We start from the raw sequence: 20,987 nt of genomic DNA, 5'->3' as shown, positions 1-20,987 counted from the left end.
GATTACAGTTTCTTTAAGAAGGAGACATCCCCCTGGTGGGCTGAATTTATTAATAAATTTGGTTTTGATTGTATGCACCAAAGCCCCCGTCATGAGCTGATTTGTATACATACTAGCACATTAGTAGATGTGCCTACCAAAAGATAGGCCTTTTGAATAATTAATGTTTCTATTAAGTGCCATGGTGCCTCCCACCAATGGTCCATTAATATTAAAAGGATGTAAGCCCCTGCTAACAGCAGAGGGAGAGACATCAAATGAAGCTGGGAGTTGACTGGGCAAATAAAAGGGCTCTCGTCAATAGGTCTTGGCCATGGCTTCGGTGGGAGTTTACAGTACAGCAGAGAGGCTTCCCTGACGCCCGGTGACAGTGAATGTAAACATCGAGCCTTGTTGCCTTGGGGGAAAAAATGTAGGATTCCTCTCTTTGTTTCCTTCACACATTCTATGCAGGCTTATTGTTGATATTTCTGAACAGCACAGGGATGGTAAACCTGTCAGTATCGCGGTGCAATTGAACTCTCCTCACTGCTGTAGCCCACAGAGAGCTGCTGGATCGTATGTGTGCTGCCCTTCATTAAACCACGTTGAACAGATCAGCAATCTGAAGGAGATGTAAGTTTAGAATGTAGTCATAGTGAATATAATTTGAAGGTCCTGAAAAAGTAAGTAAACTTACACAGGAGCTGATGACAGAAGCACTGTGAGCTCTGTGTCCATAAATCGGGCATGAAGGTATCACCTTTCTAAGAGTCTTCATGAAGAGGCTAAAAACCCAGCATAGCAAAACCATTTGATATAAAAGGTGCTATGTTGTTTAATGTACTGTACTGAGGTGTAAAAATCATCATATAACATCTGAAAATTGGAACTTCCATCTCATACCTATCTTTTGATTATAAACCCAAATGTCTGGCTGTTACAATACTTTTAGAATGGACTGTACCTCACACATAGACACGTTGCAGTCGGTTAAAATGGCTGATTCACACACAGGCTGTATACTCACAGAGGAAATCTACCCATCTGTTCACAAATACACCCCTTATCCTTTAATTTTGTCTCACCATTTCTCTCTTTTCTGGCAATAAAAACTTCTTTCCACCACGACCCGTATCTCTTGGCTGACTACAAGACATTTAAGACCCCATAAAGTATTTAGGATGTAGTTTATTCGGGGAACAAGTGATCAGTGGGGTTTTTATCAAGCCCATTAAATGCTACTCACAATTAAATGTGACATGCTTGAATTAGTCTGAGCAGAGTCCAAAGACAAAGAGATTAGCTGCAAGCTCCTAAATTGTGTCAAGGGCTATTTAATTTCAAAAGCATAATATACAGCTATGGGAAGAATGGAAATATATCTCTTGTCGGGCTGTGCAATTCTGGGAGAATCTCTTTAGAGCTTCAATCCAATAAAATCCAGTTGTAATAAATATATATTAAAGGTTCTGGATAAGAAATATACAGTAAAAACACTGATATGATTTAGAAGTAGCTGGGATAATTAAATATTATTATCCTATTATTGTTTGCAGAATGGCACAGAGTGTGGTGTTTCACTCTAGGTACATTGACAGGCTTTGCCTGAATAGCCTGAGGGCAGCAGGGGCGTTGTATTGTTGTCAGCTGTATACTTTAGTTTAGCCATTGCTGCATCAGCAAAACTTTCCCCACCATTAGTTCAGCTGAATAAGTCAACACCACACTGACAGACATCCTCAGGCTGCTCACGTTGACAGCCATGCTTCTCCATCTCCATTGTTTTTTCGTTTACTAGAAGATCGTTTTCTCAAAAGAGACCATTTTTTTCCCCAGGGATTAGAAGGCCTCCCTTCTCGATGTAGGTCATCTCACGCCTCTTTAGTCTTTCTGTGGCTGTTGCCAAACCCTGCAGAATATGTAAAGAAAACGTGGTAGTGATCAATAAGCTGATCTCCGGAGCCGAAGAGAGAAAGACTATGCTAGAGAGAGTGCAAGAGTCGGCGTGGGGGAGTGCAATGCGCAAACCGACTGACTGTTTGCTGGGAATTACCCTCTATTGACAGTCCGACAATGCCAGGCGGGCAGTACTACTGCTACTAAAAGGATTACGCAGGGAGCACTGGGTGGGAATGGCAGGGGGGGAGCAAGGGCGGCATTGGTCTGCATGCATTCAATGCATCCAGTCCAGGCATCATCTTCCTCCGGCCTTGAAAAGTCAGTGCTGTAAGACAAACAAGCATGCTGGTGCTTAGAGGAGGAGGCGGAGGAGGATGTGTCACCTAGCCTGAGGGAGACAGAATGATGAAAGACAGAAAGCAAAAGAGGGAAAGGGAGATGTAAAAAAGATTCTTCAGTGCGATAGAAGACATACTCCACCCCTCTAAAGATTATCTACAGTGTATGATAGCAGGAAGTTCCCTCTTGTGTGTAACGGTCAATAGGATCTTGTGTACATGCAATCAAACCAGATCATATACATGGAGAGACTCTTTTATAGATTCGCCATGTCTTTTTAAGAAATACAGACAGAGACGCTTGTCCCAACCTAAAGACATTGGTGACATGAGTCTTTGAAGTGGTGGGTTTTTCTATGATACACTGATGAATCAAGGCTCTCAAATGGGTTTTATGCATGGATGAGACTTCCTGTGCTTGGTCCTTGGACTGGCTCCATGTCAGCCTCTGGAGAAGAAGGAGGAGGTCCCAAGCTTTTAGCAGACCCATCTGTGTTACAACACTCCTGTCCTGTCACCGTCCCTTGCCTCACCTGTCATCCATCATGGATGATAGGACCGAACAGAGTGGCATCCACGTTCCCTCTGCTGCTCAAACTGTGTTCTTTGGTATCTTCTTTATTTCAGCCCCCTTTCTTTTTTTTTTTTTGCTGTTCTGTCTTTTTTCACTATTTTATTCCCTTTCTCACTCTTGTTCTCTCTCAGGCCCTCACATTGCTTATGTAACCATCACTAAGTCTACTCGAATAGCTGTTGCCATTGCCTGACATGGATATATTTAGCCAAAATGCCCCCCCCCCCCCCCCCCCACACACACACACACACACACACACAATACCCTGCATGCCCAAGCAGTGGTAAAAGATTCATGAATTCAAACCCCTCTGGCACTGCAGTGACACACTTACTTTACATCCAGAGCAATTAATGTCCACTAAATCTAGATTACAATGTCAGCGTCCCACAGGGAAGCAGCAATGCAATAGTAGACGTCTGGTGTGGGGAGGGGCGCGTGCACTACACCTCTCGTAGGGTTTCTGTCACGTGGCACTTTGCGGCTCAGTAAACGGCACAACTGACTGTTTTTTTTTTTTTGTCTTTTTTACTTTCTGCTTGCATGGCCAGTAATAGCATATTGATTGTTTACATAGCACCAGCAGTTTCACACAGCAAAGTGACAGTCATCTCCTCCCTGCTGCCCTCCTCTTTCTTAGTGCTCTCCATCTCTTGTCCACCAGACAGTGTTGTCCTCTCTGTTTTTCTTTAACTCTTTCTTTCACTCGCTTTTTCTTCCTCCTCCCCTTTCTCCGCTTCGCTCCTCTCGTGTTTAAAGGGCTGGACAATGGCCAGATCGGAGCCTCAACAGGGCTTTGCAGCACAGAAGGCACTGTGCCACCCTGTGCCAAGGTCATACTGGGCAACCATATTGTATGTTATGAGTAGGTGGTCTGTGCTAAGCATTAATACGCCCCCTTGTTAATTTATCATCCATGGCAACGGCAGTAAAGTCACCACATTGTTCATAATACCTTCCATTTTTGAATTGTTACGTTTCCTCTGTTTTTAGTCTGTAGGAACGAGTTGCACATGAAACAAAGACGTTTAAAAGCTCGGTCTTCATGCCTCATTTTGTGTGTTTGTGAAAGTGTGTGAAAGGCCCGCAAAGTGTGTGCCATTAACTACTGTTGTGAGTGGAGCATGCTCTTGGCACAATGACTCATGGCATGTTCTGACATTCTTTGGATTCAGGCATGTGGGGTGCTCTTAATTGCTTTTACAGCCACCTGGACCGAAAGAGCACATTTACCCTTGAGCGTCCGTGGAAACCTGTGCCCACTTATGATTTATACGGAGAAAAAACATTTACAAGTTTCTCACTGACTCCGGTTGTTTGTGCCACATAGGTGACCCCGGTGGCTGGACCCCCAGAGGGAGGAACACGAGTGACCATCTATGGCACGAACCTCGGCCTGATCTTCTCAGACATGGTGGGCAATGTGGAGGTGGCAGGGGTGAGGTGCACTCCTGTTGAGGACGGCTACATCATTGCTGAGCAGTAAGTCACACAAACGTGATAAGTACATGCATTATTACTTTAAAGCGGATGTTAGGCCTTCTATTGTTTGCAAGAGAGGATGAGAATTGTCTGTCAGCTGATTATCACATTCATAAACATCACAGGTCGCTAGTTAAATCTCCTGATAGCAAACTCAGTACAGAGCGGCAGTGTAACATCCTGAGTGGGATTTCGAAACATTATTTATTGACTGTTACAGCTAACAAACCCTAATCGATCTATATGTGTTGCAACAAATAGCTGCTTTCCCCACCGTCCCTGTCTTAAAGAAGACTGGAGCTCGTGTAGTCAGCCACAATCCCATAACAGCTGTGTGTGTTTACTTCTGTTTACTTCCCTAATTGCCCCACGCTGTGCATACATCACGTCAAAGCCTGTCCCGTCCACCCCGAACTAATGAAACGTGGCCCATGCTTCTAAACTTGCCCATCTCCCCCCCTTGGCTGCAAATATGTTTAGTGAGAACCCAGTGCCTTATGGTTGTTGAAGCTCCTCAGGTGATGTAGGCCCTGCAGGCAAAGGTGTAAACACACTCACTGTATAAGATGCTTTACCATAAATATATGTGTATAGTTGGATTAGGTTTTGCTTGGTGGTAGAAACGCAGGTCTTTGTATAAAAAAAAAAACTGTTACTATAATAACTTTCAAAGCCGTGCAACGTAGAAAAACAGAGCAGGAAATACAAACTATGCAGCTTCCCCGTGTTGTATGATTAGACCAGACCATGGAAAATCTCTTGGTTATGATCTAAAAATAAATTTAACATTCACCACAGTCTCTCTACACTGAGTCAGTTAGAAAATGGTGTAAAATCTTTAATTTATAGCTGCACACTCGGACCAGCTGACATATATACAAATGCACATGGACGCATGCACAAACACACACACACACACACACACACACAGACACAGGCTATCACAGTCATGGCTCTCAGAGGAGCCTTTAACCCTAATTCTTCCTTGGCCTATTTCTGCCCTCAGAACGAGAACAGCTCAGCACTGCACCATTGCTGGAACTCACATACTTTCAGTCTTACAGCGGTGCTACGATACATATAATACACACATATAATCAAGCACACAGATCCCTGTGCAATTGCAACTCAGACTAACTGGTTATTCGGATAGTTCCAACTTTTGGTGGCACTTGAGGAGCATACGTCCAGCTCTTGAATAGTGGTGATGACATACTGTATGTCTGTGGCTCCTAGCTCATTACTGGGCAGTTGTAATTAAAATTCACTATGTGCCACTTGGCTGTAGGGGACAATTTGTCAGCAGCGCACTGATCTGACAGCACTTTTAATCCAATTGGGGACAAGCTAGGGAATTCATTTATATGACATGTAAAAAATAGACTGGGTGAAATTAAAAAAGTAACCTATGACCCCTTTAGTCTAACTTTAAAGGAGTTGGAGACTTGATGATAATGTTCTGTGCTGGACTTTCCTTCTAAGCCTTTTAGGGTCGTATCGGCTTAAGGTTATTATATGCATGTCCTTATCTGGCTTTTACTGTTTGTTTTTCGAATCTTAATTCAGTCATAAGGATTCCTACGATGGGCTGGACTGGATGTGACAAAAAAAGAAAAGAGTAGCATACATATTTATGTGTCTTTTATGTTACCACTTCAGAGGAGGGTGTGAAAGCCACTGCTGCTTTGAAGAACAACTCCCAACTTTTGTGTCTTTCTGCAGCCAAAATGTAAATTTTTTTGAAGCCTGATGCTACTCTGCTACGTTTTAAAGTGGCCAAATTGAGTCGTTATTAGAGAAAAGACAGTTTAGATGTCGGCATGCAATTGTTTGGTTAAAGCTAGTGAATTTTTGTTTCTCTAAGGCCCAGTGAGACGAGAATATCAGCTCTGTCGGTGAGCAAATCCTCCTTTAGCCACCGTCTTCCACATTGTTCCAGCAAATCTCCCCAGAGTCATTTGTTTTAATTCACGTGATCAGCGCGGGCACGTAGCAGTACGTCTGCTTCCTGTGCTCTGCTCCTGCCGCCTTCCTCACCGCACATATTCCACCTCTCTGCCCACGGTGTGATTGCTCCTTGTGCTTTGTATTATTCCCCGCTGCCACCGATCAATAGACGTCCTTGTTTTTATTATGTCATTTGATCTGCTCACCTGCAAGCGCTGGGTGACACCCGATGACATAGCACGATAAAGCTGCATTGATCCCACCGTGCAGTTTACATTAGACGTCACCGCACTGGCCCAGCACCAGCGCTGTTGGGCGCCTGGCAGTTGGTGGGAGATTTACTTGCCTCAGTTTGAGTGTGTTGGCATGCTAAGAGAGCACAAGCGCTGGTCTCATATAAAGACTGTCATCGTGGGGGGTCCTGGTCGATGTGTGGATGTGTCCTGTAATGAAATGAGTGAGACAACAAAAGAAGATTGCATTTAGAGTGGTAGATAAATCGATATGAAGCAGAGAAGGGTTTTGATTACTTTCTCCCATTTGCGCTCAAGCAGTCAAACATACAGACAACTTTTTGAGCTTCAGGGTATTTTTAAAAACAGGATCCTCTGCAGTTGCTTTAAAAAAACTCCACTTTATTGTTGTACATGCAGTTACAGTAATGAGCTGTGTGGTGTCTGTTGCAGGATCGTGTGTGAGATGGATGCGGCTCCCGCCGACAGCAGACCTGGTCCAGTCCAGCTCTGTGTTGGAGAATGCAGACCAGAGCTCAGGGCTCGCTCTTCACAGCTCTACTCATTTGTGGTATGACTTTACATTTTACATCGCACTGCTCTGCATTGTTATGTAATATAATACAGCTGCAAAAGCAAACGAGCTGCACCAAAATACACATTTGTGCTTGTAAAGTAAAGTAACCGTTCAGGAATAATGATGATGCTGATGACGATAATAATGATGTACGTGTGTAATTAAGCGGCTCAGTGTATGCTGACGGATTACTTTACACTATTATTCTTCCATTACCAGGATAAATTTTTTTTAGGTTTTAACTTTTAGTGTTTTTCCAGTGTTGCTCAGGAATGTGCACTTTATAAGTGCAAAGCTGCATCATGTAAGTCAAGCTTCAACCAGTGGATGGCAAAAAAAGAAAAAATGAAAAGGTTATACTTAAATATTCAGCATTTCAGGTATTGTTAAAATTCGGTAAACATGAACTCTTACTAAATGGCTGATCAACATAGTGGTTTAATGTGAGTGCACACTTGGGGTGAGACAGAAAAGATCAGCCCCGATGTAAAAACAAGTTGCTCTACATACTGTCGGGCAGGTAAACACGATCTACTCCCCATCCTCACTCAGTCACGCTCACATTTCCCTGCTGTCTTTGTCACCTGCTCTCTGCCCAGCCTCCAGCTAACAGATAATCCACTTTCCCATTTGCGCTCCATCACACCTTCACAATTAGCGCTCCCTTAACAATTAACAGCAGCGGGTAATTACCACTGTTGTTTTTAGTGAGTACCTGCTTTAGCCTGTGCTAAAGTCACGCTCAGCTGACGGTTTGGAGTTTTGTGAGAGAGATGCTCTTGGTCCTGTGGTAAATCCTTGGCTACGTTTTCCTCCCCGGTGTTACAGCTGCCAGTCTGGGAGGCAGTGGAATTCTTCAGAGAACACTCCACACAGCTTAGAATTGGCCCTGCTCACAATCCCCCTGTATTGCAGACACATAAAATACATAATCACAGAAACATTCTCCAATTTTCCCAACAAGACACACTCCCTGTGTGTCTTCTCCAGCCAGCAACAGTGGCGTACTTGGCAAAGGGGCGGCGTTGATGACAGAGTGCATTTAGCTGTTTTTAAATTGTTGTTTGATGTTTGTGTACAAAGTGATGTGTGTGCTTATCTCGTGAACACGCGTGACTGTTGCATGTGTGTCGCTCCGTATGACGGGCTGTCTGCTTGGATACTTCTCCATCTGTCTGTGTGACGGCGGCCCTAGCTGCCTCTCGCTGTAAACACTGGTTATTTTCAGACTGTCTTTAAAAAGCTTCACTCGTACACGGGAGGAGGCTCTCTCAGGGACTCTAAGAGCCCCCGGTTTTATCCTCTTTTCTCCCACCAGTGCTACACTCTGCTACCATCGGCCTGGCAATATGAATAACTGTAATTTGCTGGGGATTTGTCATAATACTATATATGTGAAGATTTCAAGTGGTACCACAAGGATACCGCCCCCTTTTATTCTTTCTAAGTCTTTTGGCTGAACTCTTTCTTTTGTCTTTTGTTTCTGCTCCAGTCTATTTTAACCTCTCTTTCTTTGCATTTCTCTATTTTATAGACTCCAACAGTAACAGGTCTGTCCCCTAGCCGAGGTCCAGAGTCGGGGGGTACCAAGGTAACCATAATGGGGGAAAACCTTGGCGCCGGCAGCAGTGTCAACGTTCAGTTTGGCAATCAGACCTGCGAGTTCTTCGGGTAAGACTTTCATCTTGCATTGATTCGCGCCATAAAAGTACTATTAGGAGCCCATAAAGCTTAATTTGCTAAAACAGCCTGCGTGATCCAGCTTTGGTTCTAACGCAAGGCTATTCACCAAGAAAATGTCTTTTTTATTATACTTGCACATTAAGATGAGGTGGAAATATTCATATTCAATAAAGTGCAAATGACAGGCACACATTTGACTTTCACAGCTGCTTTCTACAGTTTTAACACATGCTTCCTAATTGGGATGTGAAACTAATCTACTTGCTATGAATTCTGGACGCCATCTCTCACGGAGGCAGCGGCTAAAGAAACGTATAGATGAAAATGAAAAACAACTGGAGCATTTGTCTTTTTTTGTCATGTTTGTATGTGTGTTGGCTTCTTATTTGCATTTCGCAACACCTACAACATTCTTGCCTTTAATATACAGTATATGCTCATATTTTCCCTTTTCTTCAACTCAGTGTTCCTTTAACGTTTTTCTGCTGCTCCATACATCACTGACAGAACATGGCAAGCTGTGCCAAAAGGCAAAACTTCTAGCACTCTTGTTCTCCAATATGATGTGGATTATTTCCATTAAATAAGCTGCTACATTTCATGGCTTTATTGTATTTTTCCCCACTTGATATTACTGTGGTATCCCCCAAGGCAAAGCCTCCCTCTCTCCCTCTGTCAAAAACTTGTGTAAATCTTAATAAGGTTTTGATGACCTGCTGCATCAAACCCTGTAATAATAGCTTCCAGAAAAAGCTGGTGCTCCAACGGTTCTTTCTTCTTTACCATCATCAATCTGTTCATCTGCTCGAACCCCCCCCCCCGCACACCCCCCCCCAATTCAAATTCTCATCTCTTACTCTCACAGTTCCTTTCCATCTCATTCCACCCATCCCTCCTTCTCCTGCGAGCATCTATTTCAATTCCTGCCACTGTACTCTGGCTGTAATGTTGTTAGTTTGAGCAGTCAGACCAGCTTTAATGAGATATGGGGCTAATTACTCATTTGTGTTTTTCCATTGTATCCTCGTCATGGGCAAATTTAGCCGGGTGGGCAGATAGAAAGTGAGTGAATTTAGACAGAGGGGAAAGCGTAGACGCCTGTAATGTATACAGTGGTGTTTTTGTATTTGTAAGCACAGGTTTCTATGTGCATTGGGTGCTGCTGTGTGTATTCATGGCCAGATTTATTTTTTGATATTTCAAAATACGTCCATATATTCTATACCTTTTACTCTGTGTTGACAGATATTTAAATCGTCCAGTTAATCTGCTTCTCTTGTAGACGGACCATGACGGAGATAGTCTGCTACTCTGCCCCTTCTCTGTCCGGTGTCGGCCCGGTGCAGATCAGTGTGAGCGTGGATCACGCCCAAATAAGGGAGAGCCTCACCTTCGACTACATAGAAGACCCCACCGTGCAGCGCATTGAACCAGACTGGAGCATTGCAAGGTGCCGTCATAACCTTTGTCATATAGTCATGGGGGCATTATGAGACATTATGGGGTGCTTGGGCACAGACAGATGTAAGCCCCCCCGACTCCTCATGGAGTATATTGTACTCTCAGGCTGAAAAAGACACAAAACAACTATAAATGAGGCTTTCACATTATTTTTAGCTTTTTACTTGTTGTTGTTTTTTGTCTCTTTCTGACGATTTAGCACATTTTTGGGGTCATTTTAAAGAACATTCATTCTGTGTTTCTTTTTTGGGAAACTTTGTAGAGTTGGTGTTCATTTTGTGGGTTTTTGTTTTGCTGTTATTCCTCTGGTCACATATTGTCTGTTTTGGGTCAGTTTTGATATTTGTGTGTCCGTTTAGACATTTTTCAACAGTTTGTGGTCTCTTTGTATCTCTAAACTGAGGTCTGTGACTTTCAAACCAGAAATAAGAAATCTCATAAGACGTTCCAGGGGCCCCCTGACCTATCGGACTCCTGGTTCAGTGCTCATGAGGCCCGTTTGGTCTTCCATTCATGTGGTTAGGAAGCACACATTAGCATACAGAAGTCAGATTTTACATCTGAGAAGTTATTTTGTCAACATCTTTACCACCCAAGCTAAAGTCTTCACCATCCAGAACTTTAAAGCCAGCCTGTCCAGGCCAGAGGCAATACACCGACACTAGTCAATATTGCACTTTCAATTACGGTTCTGTTCTCTTTCAATTAGTCTGGATCTGATAGAAAAGCAGCAGCTCACAGATCGGAGAGGATGGGCACTTTTGAGACCGTGATTCTCTTTTTGAATGATGTGTTGATCCATCTTTTGAAGATCTTTGGCAGATACATACACATACATCATACACTACTAATTAAAAGGAGGAGAGGGATGAAGACGAAATAGCAGCTTAGCAGAACAATGTGCTATCAGAGGTGTGAATCCGCAGCAGATGGCGTGGGCTTAGGGACGGGGAGCAGAGGACACTGCAGCAGAAGCATGATGGCAGAGATAGAAAAGAAAGTGGAAATTAAGCGAGGCAGAGAGGACTTATTGGTCAGCTGTAGGAAGAGAGATGTTGATTTGTTTTGGTTTTTTTTGTTTTTTTTTTTTAAAGATAGATACACAAATACCTGTAGATAGAGAGATAATGTCTTCCATCATAGCAGATCATTTAATTAGCCTATGTACATTACATGGTCTACAGGAACTCACTCTCCAAAGTACTACAGCCTAATACCACACACCCACCCTGCATTTATGATTGCAACAATTCCTGCTTGGCATCTTTATTCAGGACGTCACTTTCACATTAATGGGTGCAGCAACAAAAACAACCAACGTCAACAACAACCCAAACAGCTGCAGGGAGAGCTGCACACATCCAGCAGCTTCCCTCCAGCTTTGTGCCACTGCGTTATCAAGTCCAATACCATCCACAGCATACTTATATGCTTCGGCTGCCTTAGTATTTCAAACACAGACCTGCACAAGTTGATTGTATTCAGTGAAGTCATTTAAAAAAGCATCTCTAATCATCCTCCACTCCGAAGGCTATTATCTTCTCAAAGAGGATGAGAGTTGATTTGGTGAACATTCTGAAGAGGTTCATCGGGGTTAGAAAGTTTAGTTGAGAATTGCTTTTGGACTTTTTTCTCTTTTATTTCCTATTAATTTCTTTTTCTTTACCCTTGAATTTAAAAAAAAAAAAAAAAGGTTAAGACAAAGAAATTAAGAAAGCAGTTGACTAACATGTCTTTTCAGAGCTGTGGAATAACATGTGTGTTACTTCTGTCTGACTTTAACTTCAGCGGCCACACACCCCTGATGGTGACAGGGACCAATCTGGATGTGGTGCAGGAACCGAGGATCCGAGTCAAGTACGCTGGCCGAGAATCTGTCAATGTAAGAACCGCTTTCATGGTATAACGAACAAGCTATAAATACTACATACACAAGCAGGATAATGTAAAAACCCAGATTCTGGAAAATGTTGTTACATTGTGTTACATGTAAATAAAAAAATGTCAAATGTCAAATCACATGCTCAACAAGGTGGTGGAGCTTGTGGTTCTAGTTTATTTATGGTTGTTTACTAGATAGAATTTTACTTTACATTATCAAACTGGCAAACGGCTGCTCACTGACAATTGTTTTTTTACAATTTTTCGGTTCCCAGAAGAATCATGTATGTGTTTAATGCAGTGCTGCCTGAGGGCTTTGAATATAAGAGCCATTTAATAATGGTCTTCAACCTTGTCTTTACAGAAATAAATCCAGCTTATCTAAATAGTTTATTGATGTTATGAATCATAGATGATGAAATGCTTTTTGCTGTTTTTTTACATTAAACAAGACATTGAACATGCATTTCTTTCAGAAAGTGATAAACCTCACCATTCTGTTACTAAAACATTCTTCTCTAGTATCAATTATGATACTGACCTGTTTCTAATTACCCCCCTTAGTTATTAGATGTTCCACCAAATTGTATTTATTTATTTGTTTAGCATAACACCACTTTTTCTCTTTTGACTCAACGTTTTTAAAGGCATGCTAATGCCAGTAAATTCATTTCAGAGTTTCAACATTTTATAGCCAAAAATCGATTTAAAGGATTTGTAAATCATTGTTTCTCTTTTTATGTACATTTTACACCATTCCCACCATTTCTTGCAGTGGGGTTTGTTTGCTAACTTGTTTCTGCTTAACTCACTAAATATTATATCTTCCCTAACAGCCCCTGCAGCTCTTTGTGGTTCCTTAACTTTTGCTTAAACCCAGTCGTCTCAGCCACTCCGAGTAACATCTGAATAATGCAGCTGGCAGTGAGAGTGGCCTGCGTGCAGTATTTAATTAAGAGTTTACTCCAAATTTTCTCCAGGCTAAATCAGCAGCTCCCACTCGCTGAACCCTGTTGTGTGTTACTGTCACACATCCTGAACAACATTCTGACTTGTATAAGACACAAGGAAGACTTTCAAACTATATACTCTACGCATACTTTTACAGTAATGGAAGTGGCTGGAGGACAGCAGGGTTGTAGGAGGGGTTTGGGCAAGTCACTGGGGGAATGTTGGAGGTGTGCATGATAGGGGGCAAGGAGACTCCTAATGGCTTTCAATGGAAGATTAACTGCGGTCAGAAGTCTTTGGTCAGCATAAAGAGCCCTTGTATAATCAAAGTCTCGACTGTGGGAAATCGTTACAAATTGCATTTGAGCCCCTGTCCTGGAGGTCCTTGTTTAATTAAGAGGATGGGATTTTCTTTCTGTGGTCTGGTGGAGGTGGGCAGGGCAGATGAATGGGGTGGGGGGATTAAAGGGGAGTAGGAGGGATAGAGAGGGAGCGAAAACAAAGAGGAGAGCAGGTAAAATAATAGCGCTCTGAGGCTTAAAGGTTAACTTTGGTCATTACAATCGTTTTTTCAACAATCCCCATGCTGACGCTAAAAGCACGAATGAATTGCCATCGCTCGCAGACCATGTTATGTCAGTCCGAAGGATTAGTTTATTCATCTGTGTGTTCACCTATCTTTTAAAAGTGCCCCAAATCCCTAGAAGTGTTATTCAAAACGTGTTAGTGGCTCGAATGTGAGAAATCTGCTAGAATTATGGCAACAGTGTCTGTATGGGGATTGTTGAAAATACTGTACAGTTAATTAGGAAAATTACCAAAACGATACTTTAAAGTGTTACCAAGGAACTTTAGAGGCACCAGCTAGCAAAAACAGCTAACTTCTCTACATCTGAAGAGATAAAACTATGCAATGGTACACAAAATAAATACCTGTAAATAGATATATAAATAGATAGAAAAGAGAAAAGAGAGCAGAAGTGAATGAGCCTTAGGTCCTTAGCAGGTAATGTAATTCATCTATAGATACACATTGGTCCCTACATGTCTCTTTCCCATCTGCAATTCCAGTTTCCCATCCCTGACATTAGTAGTCTGAAATTGGCCTTAAGTGTCTGATTTACTTAGTTAATGTTCCTTTACTAAAACAACACAACTCTGCCTTGGGCTTTTTCTGCTACCCTGTTCCCCTAAAACATCCCTTTGAGTTATGAAAGCTTTGTAATTACAAGCAAAAGACAGATCTCTGCTGTTCAATGTTTAAAGAAGAGAAAAAGGTGAGAAACTCCAGGAGACTGGGTGAAATTGGGTTTGACACCTGTGTGTGTGTGTGCGCGCGTGTGTGCTGTCTCATTTGTCAGTTTCCGCAGCTCTAAAAGACGAGTTGTTCGTCCCCTCCCCGCCCTCGTCTCTTCCGACTCCTCACCACAAGAAGCCCGTGACACTGTCTTGATTGCCCCCACAGCCACATAGAACGAATTTCTATTAAATGCTAAGGTTACAATTATCCATCCTTTATCTCATCTCCCCCTTTACCCCTTTTGTCACCAGAGGAAGGCAAACAGCAGAGCAGCCTATAGCAATAAGCGCTGCTGTCTGTCAGCCAGCCTTCAAATGATCACCTGTCTCGCACTAAATTGCTTCTCTTCTCTCCCTCCCTTGTGTCACCTGCACGGATTCACAAAGAAAATTGGAGACAGAAAAAAAAAAAAAAGACAATTTTCTTTGTGAAATGCTCAGCATCTGTCACCAGATTCTCAATTGAAACATTTATCATAATCTTGATTAAAGCTAAAAGGGTTATTTTCCAGCTCCAGAACATTTCCCTGTCTCGGGAAGATTTCATCTACCACATTTGCCGTGCTTAAGATGTCTGGACTGAGTGTCAGCTTTGGCACATCAGGTGCATTTGCAACCGCTGCTTATCACAGACAGTGTTCAGGGTGGATGTGCTAGTCTCCTATCGCTTCCAGACCAATCAGGCTGATTGTCGGAGTATTAGAGTTGGGGGCAGATCAGTGCCATAAACAATGATAATAGTCTTACAATTTTATATGTTCATAAGAATTAAGCAATGTTTTTTTTTTTTTGTCATGCGTGTCTGTGTAAATGTTTTAACTATTACATACATGCCGAAATAGCCCACGCAGTGCTACAAGAATTTACTAATTGCTTTCAGTACCTTATCGTATTGACATTTTCCAAATCTTTATACACAGAAAGGGGCAACAATCTAGAGGAAAACTGGAGAGAATACTGGCTCTGGATCTGCATTATACCACACAGAGTTTGCATGGATGAATCAGAACTGAAGATAGAAGTAAAGCCAGTATTAACAATTGTTTGAAACAACGGCCAGACAAAAAAAAAAAAAAAAGGGACAGAGTGTATGAGTAATAAAGTACAGGATCAGGTGAATAGCCAGGAAATAGTTATTGAATGTTAGCTTCCAGGTGACCTTTGACTCCATGATCCCTCACATTTCTCCTACGCACATCACTGCAACCAGCCCATTTCATTCCTTACTCCACTCTCTCACTATCTCCCTCTATCTGTCTCACTACTGCCCTGGCCAGAGACCTTTGAATGGTTGAGTGGGCTGTAGCGGCACAGTAGATCATGGTAATGTATTCAGCCAGAGGGGTTGGAGTGTTACTGGCTTAAAACACCCTGGCTCCATCAAATACTGGAGAAAGAAGACAGATGAGGCCAAGATTCCAATTATTTTCTCTATCTGTTGACCTCAATTCACTCGATCAGTGCTGAATGAACATGCTGAACATGGCCTAAAGAAATGGATGTAGCCTTCTACTAGATACTGTATATTATATAGGTTCTGTTTGCCAATACAGTTTATCAACTTTTTTATTTTGCGATGTGCTGGAGGTAGAAAGTTGAAAATGCAGTGTGGCTCCGTAATGGCACTACTCCATACGGCAGCATCCTCCTAAGAAGCAGAGGGGTGGTAGAAATGTATCTTCTGACTCAGTACAGTATTTGAAAACTCAGTAATCTTAAAAATCCCAAACAAAATGTGCTAAGCATTAATAAAGTACTTCAATAGAGGTGTCAATGTTTTACAGCCATTTATTATTGCACCCTTACTTATCCACCAATCTACCAATATCAGTACCGAGTTTTGTTAATCAAATCCCTAAAGCATCACTATTTCTCATCATTTTGGAGTAACACATGTCGTACCTGCTGCCACGCAGGACCAATAACACCCTATGATAGCAGCAGTTTTCTGTCCAAGCAGGACTCAACAACAGAAAGAATTTGTTTAAGAAAAAAAAAAAAAGAGCGACAGAGAGAAAGCGGGGACAACGTAAGAAAAACTCCACAGTATCCATCGCAGGCAGAGCAGATGGTAGCCAGAGCTGTAGTTGACTTGCAAATGCCTCACTGTTCCAACGTGACAGTCACGAGGATGCTGCTGGTACATCTGGGCCTGTCTGTTTAACATGTCATTAAAAAAAAAAAAAGCCATATGGAATTTAAGTTGAACAATTTTATCCATAAACCTTTGAATTCTCACACTAATATGAAGACTATCATGTTTAAGTGACTAATCCAAATTAACTATTTCTAAATGCAATTTAAAAGTAACTAAGTATATTTACTTAAATACAGTTTTTTTGTTTGTTGGTTTTGCCTTTCGGCTTATCACAGGCTTATCCTGTGAGTTCAGTGTCGCCACACTGGATCATTTGGCCGCATGTTGATTTGGCACAGTTTTTACTAATGGATACCTGACGCAACCCTCCCAAATTTCTACCGGGCTTGGGACGGGCACTGCACGGCTGGGGATGGGGATGGGCTGTTGGGGGTTCAGTGTGTTGCCCAGGGACACTTTGATATGTGGTCGGGAAGAGCGGTCGGTACGTGGCCACTCTCCCAACTGAGCCACTGCCGCCCCACATTTACTTAAGTACTGTACTTACTGTACTTTGGCATAATTTTGATCATGATCATTAAAATTGTATATGAGGTGGTATCATGAAGCTTTACTGTTACGACGATAAACACATTAATGCTTCAGTAATTACAATTCAACAACACCTTATTCATTGATTGAAGCCATTCTGCATAAGGAATACTTTTACTTTTGGTAATTTAAGATTTTTTTGAGGTACTACTATCAAACAAGTAATACAGACTTGTAACAGATTTTCTGATAATAATACTTCATTGATTAATTGATTGAGTACTTCTTCCACCACTGGCACGTTACACAGGGTTTTACTAGTTAAGCTGTTTTAAGTAGGGCTATTTTTGTGAGGGTATTTGTGGGGATTTTCAAAGAAGTTGTATTAGTAACTTTAGACTCACAGTAAAGCGTTAGCCCACGTCTTGCAAAGAAAAATTTCATTAACTCTTGTCACTTGCAGCTTCCAACTCCCAACTTTTCAGCAGTTAATGTGATTTCACAGACTGTAAACTTTGTGAAAGTATGTCAGGACTCCTATCTGGTTGTGCTATCTATTTTTAAAAAGGCTTATCTTCTCGCTCTTGTCATGGTGATGCTACAGTAGCTTGTAAAGTGGGAATTCTAAAGAAAAATGTCACAAGACCAGGGAAAGCTGCTACAGAGCATTCAGGCCCTGTAGTGCACATGCTACAGATGAGTGGAGCTGTATTGCTATATATGTTTCTGTGACAGTTGTGTCTTTTTCACCCATAATTGTGAATTTTTCATGGACTTCCTGGCAGCTTATAGGTCATATGGACCCATAGATGCATCTTAAATGAGGTCAGGAGGCCAAAGCATTTGAAGTTGCTTTTCATATTTCTTGTTTTGAAAGACTTGACAAATGCCTGAAGACACAGGCACAACATTATCAAACTGGACACAAAACATCTCAAAATACAAAACTTTGACAAACACATTCGTGAAGATGACAAACAAGAAAGGTGTGTGGGGGAGGGGAACTGATTTATTCATATCTTTAACATGAAATTGAGCTGAAACAGTAATCAGTTATAGTCACTGTTTAATTAGAATTGAATCGGTGAATTGGTTTTCATATTTAGAAATGAAAATCAATTCTCTTTATATGTTCATATTTTCAGTGCTCTGCATGGTGAATACATGCCATAGTCTATGTCCAAGTCTAAAGTAGGTAGGAAGACACACTCCTTGCAACCCTCCCTGCACCGTGCTGGTAAAACACAATTGGTTTCGCCAATACAGCAAAAATCGATCTCCCCGACTTACTCAGGAGCAGCAGACAACAGGTTGGAGGTGTGGTAGTCACTAGCATTCACTAGCTTTGATGATATTTACCTCTAATTAAGTTTCTTCCCCAGAGTGAGAGCTGGGAGAGAGTGAAAGGAGATAAAAACCTCTCTGAGCGGAGGGCTGTGCAGCAATCAATCCTCTTCCCCCTCTCCCTCTAGAGCGGAGCCGGGGAGAATGGATGGAAGACAGGTCTCTCATCTGGGCAAACTAGAGAGAAGTAATAAAAGAGCCATAGCTCAGCTTCTACCCGAGGAGACAGAGGAGCAATGCCGCCATCCTTTGTGGCTGTTGTCCTCCAGTGCTTTCTAGCAAAGCAGAAGAGGCCATTTATTTTTTGATTCTGTGAAGGCTTCTTCCCCATTAAAGATGGATTTAATGACATACAATAAATTCTTTTCTCTGAAAAGAATGAGGGCTTTATATACCAATCATTAGGCTGGTGAGCTCCCTGCAGGGTCCATGTTGATACTAATGGTTTTCACTTAAGAATGCATTTAGGTTTTCACAAATAGAGGGAAGACGAAAACCAAACATCTTAGCTGTGCTGAACTGCGGAAGTTATTCCCAGAAGACTGAATTTGTGTTTAGTGTCAGGGTGCCCAGACTATTGTAGCATGATGGGTAGAGTGTCTGAGTCTTCTCTGTCTTGTTTCCGTGCTTCCTAGGTGTGTAAGGTTCTGAACACCACCACTATGAGCTGCTTTGCTCCCTCCCTGATGGCAGAGTACTATCCAGGTTTGGACACTGTGAAGCACGCTGACGAGTTTGGGTTCATCTTCAACAATGTCCAAGCACTACTGGTCTACAACAACACCAACCTCCTTTACTATCCGAACCCTTACTTTGAGCCTCTCAGCACCAGTGGGGTTCTGGAGCAAAAACCAGGTTCACCCATTATTTTGAAGGTACGAGAAATATTAATTAGTATGTGTTTAAATCTGTGCAGGATTTTTTTCATTTATCCATATAACAGATTTATCTCGGTGTGTGTATGTTAGCTTATGATGTGAAAGTCAGCCTCATTTAAGTGGTTTATTGTTTGGGTTTAAGAAGCCTTATTATTGGAAGAATGAGAATTCATTTAAAAAAAATGTCATTATTCAGACCTGTTTCCCAGCTGTTTCCACATGCTGCTGTGAAATACATCACCTTCTTTGAACTCAGTATGGAATCATACTTGGCCCCAGCTGTGCCCACACCGAGCGATCTAATTTACAGTGTGTTTAGGTGACATATTGGCTTTGTCAGTTTCTTAAAATCGTCTGATGTTCAATGAGCCATGTGTTTGTGTGTCTGACTTTTTCTCCTAATTTCACACTCCCTCTGTCCATCTCCACATGCCCACAGGGTAGAAACCTGGTTCCCCCAACATCAGGAGGGGTAAAGCTTAACTACACGGTGCTGATTGGAGAGACCCCCTGCTCTGTCACGGTGTCTGAGAGCCAGTTGCTGTGTGAGCCACCCAACCTCACCGGACAATACAAAGTCATGGTCAGTATAATGGCCTGTCTGTGTTTGTTAGTGTCTGTCTTCCTTCATTTCTCTCCAACCCTGTTTTCAGCTGTCCCACTATTTGTGGTTTCTTCTTCATAATAACTGGCCTCTAAACTCTATTATACGTGCTCTCATCATTGCTCATTCAGCTGAAGGAAAGGGGTCAACGAGAGAACAGCATGAGTGTGCTCTAGCTGTCAAAAGGTGCTATCAGAATTTATTGCAATTATTTTTTGTTGCCTGCTCGCTTATTGAGTGCAAGCCCCAGACTATTTTCATCTCAACGTCTGTGTGTAGGTGGCCACATGTGTTTGTGCTCAGTATCAGTTCCAGGACTAAATATTTCCCCGAGATTACTCTCCATGCACTGTACAGTAGGTTATGTGTGATTGTGCGTGTTCGTGCCCCTCCGTAGGTTCAGGTAGGCGGTCTCCATGTCTCTCCTGGGGCGGTCCACATCATGTCGGACAGCCTGCTGACCCTTCCAGCCATCGTCAGCATAGCCGCCGGTGGAGGCCTTCTCCTCATCATTGTCATTCTCGTGCTCATCGCCTACAAGCGGAAGTCACGGGAAAATGACCTCACCCTGAAGCGCTTGCAGATGCAAATGGACAACCTGGAGTCAAGAGTCGCCCTAGAGTGCAAAGAAGGTTTGTATCATAACAGGAAGGAGTGTCGACAGACCAATTTAGAGACCACTTCATTTTGTAGAGTGAGGGACTTTGCTTATGTAGGCTGTAAACACATAACAGATTATTGCTGGTGACATATAAAAAAAACAACAACAACAACATAAAATATATATCAGTATAGTTTGTCCGCATTTTTCACGGACATTCTCAGTCACCCAAGTAAGATTTGCTCCTCTGTTTATTTGTACATGTCACACTAACGCACAAGTTTTACAGTCATCAAATGTGCGCTGTCAATCAGTTCACAACCACAGTTTCTGACTCCATTTACCGATATCTTTCCTATAGACCTACGCAGATGTCACTTTAGTTACTGTTCTTGTTGAAACTTTTGCTAGTTGAATCTGGCAAAGTCCTTGTCACTGAAGCGTACACATGTTCCCCCCAAAATGAACTTTCTTTCAGAGTCCTTTAGGGACTGTATCCACTGATGGAATGCTGTGGGTAGACAAATTTAAGTCAACAGTCTAAATGTTAGTTTAAATTTAGTTCCACCCACTAAAAAAAGCCCCTGGGACTGGGAACTATCTGCAGTTCTTTGACCTGCAGTA

General features: G+C 42.2%; 1 protein-coding gene across 3 annotated transcripts in view; it reads left to right on the top strand.

Moving 5' to 3' along the window:
• The window catches only part of plxna2 (plexin A2), a 164,068-nt gene that overhangs the window by 111,645 nt on the left and 31,436 nt on the right, over positions 1–20,987 (top strand). For all 3 annotated transcript variants that reach the window (XM_067526102.1, XM_067526103.1, XM_067526104.1), the window contains 8 exons: positions 4,124–4,275; positions 6,909–7,026; positions 8,567–8,703; positions 9,998–10,165; positions 11,965–12,058; positions 18,916–19,155; positions 19,598–19,741; positions 20,160–20,394. In XM_067526102.1, coding sequence (XP_067382203.1) covers positions 4,124–4,275; positions 6,909–7,026; positions 8,567–8,703; positions 9,998–10,165; positions 11,965–12,058; positions 18,916–19,155; positions 19,598–19,741; positions 20,160–20,394 — 1,288 coding nt within the window. The remainder of the gene's footprint in view (positions 1–4,123; positions 4,276–6,908; positions 7,027–8,566; positions 8,704–9,997; positions 10,166–11,964; positions 12,059–18,915; positions 19,156–19,597; positions 19,742–20,159; positions 20,395–20,987) is intronic.

Source organism: Channa argus, chromosome 13, assembly GCF_033026475.1.
Source record: "Channa argus isolate prfri chromosome 13, Channa argus male v1.0, whole genome shotgun sequence".
Lineage (NCBI taxonomy): Eukaryota > Metazoa > Chordata > Actinopteri > Anabantiformes > Channidae > Channa > Channa argus.
This window is presented reverse-complemented; position numbering and strand designations above follow the sequence as displayed.